Source organism: Pyrgilauda ruficollis, unplaced genomic scaffold (genome assembly GCF_017590135.1).
Source record: "Pyrgilauda ruficollis isolate IOZ18807 unplaced genomic scaffold, ASM1759013v1 scaffold40, whole genome shotgun sequence".
Taxonomy (NCBI): domain Eukaryota; kingdom Metazoa; phylum Chordata; class Aves; order Passeriformes; family Passeridae; genus Pyrgilauda; species Pyrgilauda ruficollis.
The window spans coordinates 3,761,190-3,772,636 of NW_024525490.1; the positions used below are offsets into that span (position 1 = coordinate 3,761,190).

The following is an 11,447-nucleotide window of genomic DNA, read 5'->3' on the forward strand; positions in this document are numbered from 1 at the left end:
TTTTCCCAGGCTTGGTCTCTGCTAAGGAATTATTTATTTATATGTAAAAGTTTGCATGAGATGGGTATGGTTTCAAAGGAGTGGGGCCCCCCTGGAGTGCCACAAAGGCTTTGATGTTGCAAAGGCAGCTGAGTCAATTCAGGGTAAGAGTTTGATTGTGCCCTCTGGTCCCCCTGCCAGAGCCTGTGTGGTCAGCTGGCTGCCCCTCAGCAGCTGGCCAGCAGTGTGACTTCCAGGCCAGTGGGCCAGCAAGCAAAGTTAACCTTCCAGGCTCCTCTCTGAGCTCTGAGTGTAAACACTGTGATTTTTTGCCTCTCTGTGGCCTGTGAGTGGATCCAGTGTGCTTGAGCAAATCCCGGCACAGCTGATTGGGAATGTGGTAGTGGTGCTCCAGACGAAGGAAATGCAGAAGTGACAGTCCATGTTGAACCCTTCCTTTGATGCTACCACCAGGATGTGCTGTGTTCTTACCCTGTCCTCCTCTCAAATGCACTGGTAATGAACCCTAACACTAACCCAGTATAACTGCAATGATACCGTGATCAACAAAATTACTTAGCAGCTATGAGACAGGATTAGGTGTGCTGTGCCATTCCTAAACCTAAGTTTACAAAGGAATAGAAAATACAGGGTATTTCTTGGGTTGTGATTGAGTCTTTTTGGGCTGCTTCATCCACAGCAGTCACTGTCTTTGTACCTTAGTAAATTCAGAAAGCAAAGAATCAACCTCATTTTATTCTCAGGAGAGCAGCCAAGGAATTAACAATCTGAGAAAGCTGAATTATTTAGTGATGGAGGAGATCTCAAAATTCAGGTTGACATGGATTGACATGTCCCAGAACAGCAGAGGCCAGTGACACAGAGCCACTGAGCTTAAGCCATGGGTTTCAGGCTTTCCAGAATCTTCCTCCAGCTCATTGATCAGAAGTGCCAAGGCAATTCACTTGGACTTTTATCTGTGAACATGCCATGAAACCATTTGGTTTTATAAACCCCTGCAAATCACATAGAGATTCTTACTTTGGCTGCACATCTGCCAAGCACATACATTATCACATTAGATTCTCAAGTGCCTAAAGTTTCACAGCATGTTTGTGTGTTGAGTGGAAGGAATCCACTCAACAGCTAATTTTTTCCACTGTTCCAGTTACACCTTCTCACATGCTACAGTTTCATATTCTGTCTCATAAACCAGATATATGCAAAATGACCTTTTCTCCATGCTCATGTTGTCATCTATGTAAAAAATTCCAAGCATCACATAATATTAAATGTTTCTTTTTGTTCTCATCTTGCAATTAACTCCAGTCTCATTATAAATTTTCCAAACTTTGACAAGCAATATAAAATCAGAGCTGTAACCTACATTGCTCTGGGAGGTCAATGGCAGCTCACACTAAGAAATACAATCTTTTTTTTAAATTTTGGTATGAAAACTTTATTTTGCATATTGTGGTGTTTACACTTGCTCTATGCACTGTTTTTATGCATATTTTAGCTAAAGGAGATGGCTTTAATTGCTGCAACGCTGTTCTACTAGGTATATACTGAGAAGAATATTTGCCTTATATAGATCAAGCAGGTTTTTTGCTATAATGATCAAATGTTACAAGCTGCAGAGCATTCACAGAGAGCTGCTTTTGGTTTTGTGGACACAAAAGGGTTTACAGTAAATGTTTTGCTCTGAGTGCTGGTACTTTTGTGTTACTTCATACATCTGAGCAAAAATAAAGTTTGTTTCTGTGGAGCACAGGAGGGGAAAAGAGATCCTAAAGTAGTTTAAACTCAGAGTTAGATATGTTTCTAAACTCCTCAGTACAAATCAACAAGCATTATATATTATAAAGGCTATCACAGTTTGTATTTGTGCTGCAAGACTATAATAATTTATAATATCCTTTAAGATTTCCATGTCATGGCAAGTGTTATAAATGTAAGAATGTAAGACTACGGTGAAAAATAATATTGTCAAGTGCTTTAAGAAGTTTCATAGGTAAAATGTCATATAAAAATGAAATAAAATATTTTAATATAAAATAAAATAATCTCAAAATCTGGTTTGGGAATTGTATTGATCAAGTAGAGCAAATTCTTTGTATATTTTACCCAAGAATTTCTGATACACCTTATAAAGTTATTACTAATATATTTCTTTTCTGAATTATGAAAAACAAGGATTAGTTTTACTTTGAGTAGAAGTGTAACACATTGGTTAATTAATTTTCTTGTTTCTTCAAATACAGATCTGCAGACTTCAGCGTCATCTATCAACAGGAAAATACCAGCAGAATCTCTTTTCAAACCAGCCTGTGATGTTTGTATCTCCTACCAGTGAGCCCCCCTGCAAAAAGCTAATTGAACTTATACAGCTGGCAGGAGGGAAAATATGTAAAGCCTTACGTCAGGCAAAAATCTGTATAGGAAAAAACCCAGGAAAGAAGTACCAGGAAATAATATCTTTATCAGAAAAATGGATATTAGGTAAGACACCAAGTTTCAACTTATATAAAATATTGCAGAATATGTATTAAAAAAGCTATCAAAAGTATTTCACTAAACTGAGGTTATGAAGGGAAGAAAATGGAACCAACTGCTACAGCTGGATTTTCAGGAAAGTTGTCTCTATGGTGAGATCTTTCTCTTACAGCTAAGAGGGCTTTATGATGGTCCTGGTACTCACCATTTTAATTTTTCCTAGAACAAATACCATCCAAATATCTTCAAATGTATATTTTGTATGACGATTTCACTTAGAGCAAACTAAATTACAGGAAAATGCCTATATGAGAATTGCTTTCTAAAACAGTATGTATTTCAAGTTAGATGTAGTTTTAACTGGAATAAATTGGCATAGTAATACTGAAATATAGTGACTGGCACCCTCTGATAAATTTTCCTGAATGCTGTGTTGTACATATGAAAGACAATTTTTGCAGTCTCCATTTTACTTGCAAAAGTTTATTTTTAACATCTGCTGTTATGTTTCTGAGTTCTTTATCATTTCTCCAACTAATTTGCCACCCATTCTGACAGATTCTATTTTCAGCAAGAGTATTTTCCAAAAAGGGACCTTATTTAGAAAAAAAAAAGCTTTAATTTATGTCATACGCTCAGTCAAACTTCTCCAGAAAGTATCTCACTCATACCCTAGCAATAAATGTACAACAGGGGTTGATGTTATATGAGTGTAGCTAAGCAAGTCCTAATCTCTTGACCTCGAATGCTGTCAATCATAATGACTTAAAACCTGAATGAAAATACCATTTAAGAAGAAAGAAAAAGTGAGCCATAAGGGAAAAATAATCATCTACATGCACATTTTATCATACTTACTAAAAGTATAAGATAAAATTGTGAAGATTGACGAGGGAGACATAAGAAGGTGGCATTGTTTATTGTACCTTTGTCCAGTTTCCAGGAAGACTTAGAGAGCAAGTGTGCAAAAAATAGTGAGCAGGTGATAAAACCAGAGGTTTGTGCAGGACTAAAAATAAGAGTAAATTAAATACAAAAGTTTCCAATAATAGTGCACCAGATGGACAAATGCAATGATCTAAAGCGGTGTGTGATTCATGTGTCCCACTCTCCACTGGTCTCATGGAGGTCTGCCTTATCCCAGGTCAAGGATCTCATGAGCACCCTGCAGCTGGACAGGCCACCTTCAGCCCATCAGTGGACTCAAGAAATTGCATATCCATCTGCTAACAAAAAAGCCTCTAAATTTTTTGTGGCATTTGCAGATTTCTCAGTTCATTTTTGCAGTCTGATTTCTAATCACTACGTCCTGCTCACAAGGCATGGTCACACTCCAGTTAATGGTATTTAATTCATTTTGATAATTCATCCAATCTCAGAAAAAAGTATTTCTGTATGATGCTTTAAAGGAATTATACAGAGTTTTGAAGCTCTGCCCCTTTCTCAGCAACTGTGTGCACAGCAGTATGAACAGTGTCACCTATAAATTGCTGTCTTAATCAAATAAATCAGATCTGAAGGTGTTTCTAATCTTTCACACTCCACTGTTGCAATCCAGTTGGTTTGTGGCTATCTGCTTTCTGCTGTTAATACCAGCTGCCAATTAATTCACTCAAGGTTGACCAGAACAAAAAGCACATAGCTCAGTAACGCAGCATCTTTTTAAAACTTAAGTCAATGGTAAGTGTTTGCACTATTACCATTTGACTGTTCACATTTATTTTCTTTCTCTGTGTTCTCAGCTCTACCAAACTGCTTTATACCAGAAACTGCACTGAAGTACATTGTTGCTTTATCATCTGTTTCTTTTTCATTTTATTTTAAATAATCCTGTTTTGTTTTGTTTTTAATTTATTTTAGATTCAATCACTCAGTATACAATATGTCCTATGGAAAACTACATTTTTCAGATGTGAGCTAACTCAAGATTTTCCATATGGTTGTAAGGAAACATGCCTAACTTGGATTCAATGAAAAAATAAGCTGTGAAGGAAACTCCAAAGAAAATCCAAGTCACAGACTTATAAATACAGAGGAACAATTTCTATATTTTTAATATTTGTGCATGTGTTCATCTTGTGAAACTTTTAGGTTTTGAAATAAAGTATTTCCCTAATAAAAGTCATCTTCCTTTTGTTGATTTGTTGAAGACCATTGGAACTAAAAGCTGAAGGAGTCACTATTCACTGGGAGGGAGTGGAATTTTCTATTCTTCAAGCAAAGTTGGTCATGTTGCAGTGCAGTTAAAAGATGTGCACTCAGCGTGGGTGAGTGTGCCTGAGCTGGGTCTGGTGCAGTCAGCAGGAGCTGTGATCCCAGGGCAGATGCAGGAATCCTGTTGGCTCTTCCAGTCCAAGTGCCTCTGCACACACCTGAAGGGCCCTGTTGCCACATCTTCAAGACCATGGCTAAATACATTTCTTTGGTAAAAGGATAAGGTTGTCCATGGTGCTCAACTTACACCTGCTGGTGTAAACTTGCACTTCTAAACTGAGTTTTCAAAAGTAAGTGAAATTCAGTAATTATGCTCAGATATGTAGTTAAGGTATTGTTTTATTTCAATGCCTTTAATTGAATCTCAAAATGTGTCTACCTTACACCTAAGCCAAAACCACAGTTACTGATAAATGCATTTAGACAGCACATCATTCAAATGGTAAAATCTGTTGAACAGGGAACATACAATGAAATCCTTTAGATATACTTGCAAAATGTATGCAAATGTCTTACATGTTAATTCCTCTTTAATTTGTAGATTTATTTTTAGCAGGCACAAAGTGAGGTTTATATGTAAAGTATGTTGCAGAGCACCTGTTGATCTATAAATGTACAAGCTCTTTTAAAGATTTCCAAGTACCAAATAAGTACCAAAATGATGTATCACAACAGAGAGTAATGTTATCAACTAATTTAGAGGCAGCTCATAACTCAAACCTTCCAAACTCAGTGTCCTCCTCAGAGTTCCCTCAGCATAAGAAAATGCAAACTCTGTACAAAGAATTATTATTTTGAGTTAATATTACTGAAAATATGAAGTATAATGGTTGATTTTTATGTTATTTTTACATTGCCATTCTATTGCATTGCTCTAATTCTTGGCCTTTTGAAGAGATTTGAATATACAAGTTCTGTAAGCAAGGCTTATACAATCTTTTCCTTCAAAACAAGTTCAGCGGTATCTGTGGGTGATAGGCTGTTTCAGGTACAAATTGCATTTGTATAGTTGCTCTGTAAAATGTTAGATACACTTATAATGGAAAAGCTCCACATTATTATTCTTCTATTGAAAATTTAACTGATTTTATTTTCTGAAATGCTAAGCACCTGTAACTCAAAGGGTTAAGACCTCATTTTCAAGTGTTACATAGCTGGATTTGGTGTGTTAACTCTAAAATCTAATTTGCAGAGGTCTTTTCCTTGCTTAGTTTTCTGATATGCAAATTTTTAACAGTGGAAAGGAAAAAGTAGGAAAAGTAGGTTTGATATAAAAACTGATATGTGATGATACAAAATTTGGTAATCATGTCTGTCTACAAATTGTACAGTTTATCATCAAAACTATTTACCTGTTCAGTGCAGAGCACTGGTAACATGTTATCACTCTTCAGCCTTGACCTTATGAGCCCCCTTATTAAGAAGGCAGTTGTCAAGTATTATGTAGTAAAATAAAAATATAGGTTGTGGCATGTGAACATATGGTTGCCAGTAAATAACAAAATTTGTTTGAATTATACTGCTTAACTTTGACTATAACAACCTCCTGGTTTTATTTTTTAGTAGTTTCCTAAGTGTACTACCCATAAAAGTCTGTCACTATTAATTTATAGAATATAGCAATCCAAATCAGCTTTCTCATAAATCTTCTTAAGATTAGTCTCAGCTATTTAAGTTGTAAATTCTTGGATCATCTTGTTGGTCTTTATTAGTCACACATGTAACAGACTTGACAGTGAAAAGTCTAATATCCTTTTTTTCTAAACTAAAAGGTTTCCAACAAAACAATCTGCCAATTTAGATAATCCCACCTTAAATTCTATGGTTGATAGAAATCCCTATCTACTGGCTCTTCTTGCAGAATTTGTAGTAGACAGGCAGATACAGCCAGCAGGAAACTGAATTCCAAATTCTGGTCTTACGTTCTGGTCAATAGGACTGCTGTCCACCCTGACTGATTGCTTTCTAAGAGTACACCCAGCACCAAGAAGCATCAGTGATTCATGAGCAGTTTTGAGTTCTGAGATCTTTCCAAGGTGCAGTGGTCAGTGAACATTCTGCCCCAGCACGGCTCTGCGCTCTCTCCTCTGCAGACAGGTACTGCATCTCCTCATTGGGAAGATCTACTTAACTTTTACTAACTTCCTTTATTACTTGCTCTTTTTTGTTGTTGCTGTTTTGTTTGGTTTTTGGTTTGGTTTTGGTTTGTTTGGGTTTTTTTGTGCAGGAGGAGTTGTCTTAACCTTGCCTTTTTCATCCTGCAAGAATACTTTTGCCATTCATTCGTGAAAATGACTCAGCATAGCTGCTGTGTATCCTCAGAGAGCTTCTGCTCCCCTGCTAAAGGCTCTCTAGCTCAATCCCATTACTATGATTAAAGGTCTTTCTAAGATAGCTTAATTTGATTAGGAATCTGTTTAAACTAAAATATATTGGAAAGTCAAAATAAGTATTATTCCTCTGTGAGAGTCACATTACCTGAGCTAATTTGTAAATGTAGTTTAACTCCCAGCACATTTTAACTCATTTTACTTTCATCAGTGCTATAGGTGGTACCAGTTGGGTGCACAGACCACCAATATCCCTCCAATCTTTCTTCTTCCAGAGATAAGAAGAGCTTTTACCACACTTTGCATAATTTAGTTGGGACTCACATTGGCAAATACACAAATACTGAGGACAAACACAGGCATGGCCTTGAAGAATGTGTGCTTAAGATGTGTCAGAATGGCAGCAAAATTGGTGTCCTCTTCAAACCATATATCCATAAAAAATAGCTTAGGATCTAAAACACTGTCTTAGTTTCAGTGACTAATAATGTGAGATTGGCTAAGGATGTGTTTGAAAGAAAGCGTGCCAGTGAGGTAGGTGGATCTTACATCTCTTTTTCCCCTTTCTCTGTTTTTGTAATCAGTTTTAGATTGTAACTGCATTTGTGGTAAGTATATCAATACAGTAAAAAAAAATCTCTGAATATTCACAGTGATCCCAGTATAGGAACCATCTGGTACTGACTTACTAAAATACAGATTTTTTGAGCTGGTTTTATGTTTCTGGATATCTTCCTGACTCAACTGTAACTTTTTGGAGATTGTTCCTTTTAAAATAAAAATAACTAATAAAAACTATTGCATCACTTGATCATCTGTTTATAGTTCCACTAAAATAAACTTGTGTTATATTAATTGATCTGTACAGAATGTAATTTAGGCACAACTGCATTATGTGCTGAAGTGTTATCAACACGTTCAGTGCTAGGAAGCTGCCAGCACGCACACACACTTTTTTTTTTTTTTTGGTGAAACCTTAGAGACTGTGAGGCAAAGGTGCTCTAAATTAGTCTTTCTGGCCAGGAACTGTGGCTGTGTAGAGCAGTGTTTCTAACACCTACAAAGCTTAAAGTTGAGGTATACCAGTAACAATATCTAGAAAACTGATTAAACTAATTATTTTTTCTTCCAAAGAAACCCACAACAACAGAAAAAATTAAATATTTGCTCACACTGAAAAGTATTAACAAGCCTCTGTCTATGCCAGCAGTCATCTTTAATGACAGCTCTAATAAAATAAAACCTAATGGCTGTGGTCCTATTGCAATAAACAGGGTCTTATTTCTGATTTCCTTTTATTGCTTTATTTCAAAATTAGCTCTTTGCATGGTAGGGCCAAACAGCAGGCTCTGGAAGAGTATCACCTGTACTACAGCATCATGCAGCAGCTGACAACAGGGTGGTTAAAAACTGCCAGTGGTAAAAAAGTAACCGCTGTTATCAGCACAGGTGTCTGCTGAGAGCTTTTGCTGGGACCTCACAAAGCAGGGTTTTCCTTCTGTTGATACAGATGTGAACCAACCTCTGATGACCCAGGAGTGGCTCAGGCTGCGAGGTGTTAAGTAGCAGCCAGGTGTGATGCAGGACTGCACGTTTCCTTGAACACCCTTCAGAGCGCGATTTGTGGCACAGTGCTGGAGGCACAGCCCTCCCAGCCTGCCAACACGTCCTCACCTTCCTCACTCCTGGGAATCTCAGCTCACACTGGCTGAACCCTCCTGCGACCTCTTCCGTGCCACCTTGTGCTGTTTGCCTTGTAGCTTCTGCTGTCTGGAAGGCACCTGAGCTGTCACTAGAGACAAAACTGCCACGGAGTGTTTATTTTCCAAGGGGATTTATCCATGTCCACAATGTCGTTCACATTGCTTTAGAGATTTATTTAAAGGAAAAAAAAAGGTGCGGCTACATGTGAGTTGATGAAAGGACTGGTACCACCAGTCCAGGCAGGTTTAGGCTTTGCTTGAGGTTTGCTTTTCCCTTCTTCATCACAGATTTTATGGAGCTATACACTCAGGGCTTTTAGGAGAGAAAACCAGGTCTTTAGGAGGCAGAGTGCGAAGGGAGGCGGTTTCACAATATTATTGGTGTGACATGTGCGTGTGACAGTCATGGCAGCTGAAGCTGAAACTTGGAAACTCTTCTGCAAGTGGTTTACTACTTTTTGCAGTACACAGATCTTAAGGTCTTAAGACCCTGCTTTTTCAAAACTTTAAATAATTAATGAAATGTGCTTTAAAAACCTGACAAGGAGATAGCTTCATGACTGAGAACTGTTAAGGAGATGATCTCATCTCTAAATTACATTTTTAGTTGTTGGATGCAAGTTAGACTTGGATACAAGTATGGGGAGAGGTAAAGCAGAAACATTTTCCAGATTTTCTGCTCTGGAGTAAAGCATTCCAGCTCATTCACTCAAACTGAAATTTGTCCAGGGCAAGTTTTGCTAAGTAAGTAGTCCCATGGATCTAGAGATAAGCCTAAATCCAAGATGATTTTTATGCATGCAGTATGGAAATTTTCATGACTTTAAATGTTCTGTGCAACATATTGTAGATAAAACTAAACCAACGTTCAAAATTCTGCATTATACTTTTTAAATATTAAGTTGAGCAAACACAAGATTTTTGATCTTAACCTTTGTGGGGAGGGCAAAGGTTTTAGTTCAAAAATCAACAAATATGGAGCTGCTCTGATTACAGCCTAATGTGTCAATTCGTATGAAAATCAAGACACTTGGGAATCCTGCTAAAAGCTTGCAGATACTTGACCTCTGTGAAGAGCCTGGCTGGTCCCTTTGCCACTTTTAATGCACACTTAAAGAAATCTGGTGCTCCTCCTCCCCCCCACCAATGACTGAATATTTCTGAATAACTTGAAATTCACACCCACTTGAAATGCTGACTTGGGAATACGCTTTTTTGGACACATGCTTCATCATATTTCAGCTGTACACAAAGATAAGCATTTTGGAAGTTGGAGGAAGAGCATTTCCTCCTACAGAAGAGGATTTATATTTTCCCTGACATTGCCCAGGCAACACAGGCTTGAATAAAAAATTGACGCTAAAAGCAGAGTTCTCTAGTCTGGGAATCAACACTGTTATTTTATTCCCAGCTACACCCAGTATCCTACTTGATGAAGAGAAGAATGTCCTTAAGTGCAGGGATGCTGAACATATTTTGACGACCCATATAGAAGCTATTAAAGGGCATAGCTGCAAATAAAAGAATTTGAAGTTATAGAACTTGAGATTCACTTTGCCCTGATTTTATCCAGCCTCTTCTCCTTCTGTGCTCTCTTGTCTTCTCTTCTTCCTTAATGTCAGTGATATTTTATATATATTACATTTTAAAAGTGTTGTATGAGAGACAGAAACCCATAGTCTAAGCAATACTCTCTTGCACAGTATCACAGCCCCTCTGTTACAGAAACAGATCTCCTCTTCCGCCTTCCCATTTGGAATCTTTTGCACACCTAGACCAACAGCAGTGAGATACACACAAATGATGAAGCTACAGCAGCCATAGGAGATCTGAGCCTGGATCTACCCAGGCTAACAAGGGCCTTGTGCTCAGGTCTTCAGTTCTCTGTATACCTTTATATATAAGCCTTGTATATAACCCTTATATATAACCCTTTTATAACCCTTTATATATAACCCTTTATAAGGGTTACTCTTGCCACTAAATTTGCTGTCTATGCAATTTAGAGCATCTGAGTTAAAAGTGTAGGTAGGCACAAAGACAGCAGAAGCACGAAGACTCCTAGTAAGGATTGTCTGAATATCCAGCTGAAGTTTTCCAGGAGATTATATCATTAATGAAGAGAGGTTTGTATCTTGGGAAGCTTTGTCTCATGCCTAAATTAGAGAGCTAAATGCCTAAGTAATCCAAAAGGCGACTGCCCATTGAATTCAAGAAAGGCTCTTTACTTTTTGCCAACCAGCAGCATCCTCCTTTGCATTTCCAAGCAAACACATATTCAGTTCTGTTCTTCCTTGTGTCTAAACAGATATAGGACATTTGAGAAGGTTCAAAAAGGGGCAGCAAAGTCAAACCTACAAAGTGTTCTCTGTATGAGAAATGATTGCATAAACTGGGGAATCCCCTGCCTTCAAAAGAGATGGCTGAGAGGGCAGTGTTACTCTTCACACCACATAGAATCGAGCTGTGGAACTTAAAAGTTTATATGGATTTAAAAACAACTGAGGTAGGAATTGTTGGAGTCTGGATGATCTGGCTGAATGGCACGGTGACTCCCTCAGTCTTGATGGCACCAATTCCAGCTGCTTCTTGGCGTTTTTGCTGCCAGGCAGTAGTAGAAGATGCTATGCACCTTCCAAAACTAGCTGGAAGTGATGGGTATGGTGCTCTACAGTGCAATACTGCAGAGAGACAACATCTGACGATGGCCCACGACATCCAGTCA

General features: G+C 37.8%; 1 protein-coding gene across 1 annotated transcript in view; it reads left to right on the plus strand.

Annotated features, from left to right (window-relative positions):
* Window positions 1-4,482, plus strand: part of MCPH1 (microcephalin 1) — a 122,908-nt gene extending 118,426 nt beyond the window's left edge. The window contains exons 13-14 of the mRNA XM_041477479.1: window positions 2,244-2,481; window positions 4,336-4,482. Of these exons, the coding sequence (XP_041333413.1) occupies window positions 2,244-2,481; window positions 4,336-4,391 (294 nt within the window). The 3' untranslated portion in view covers window positions 4,392-4,482. The remainder of the gene's footprint in view (window positions 1-2,243; window positions 2,482-4,335) is intronic.
* The last annotated feature ends 6,965 nt before the right edge of the window (window positions 4,483-11,447 follow it).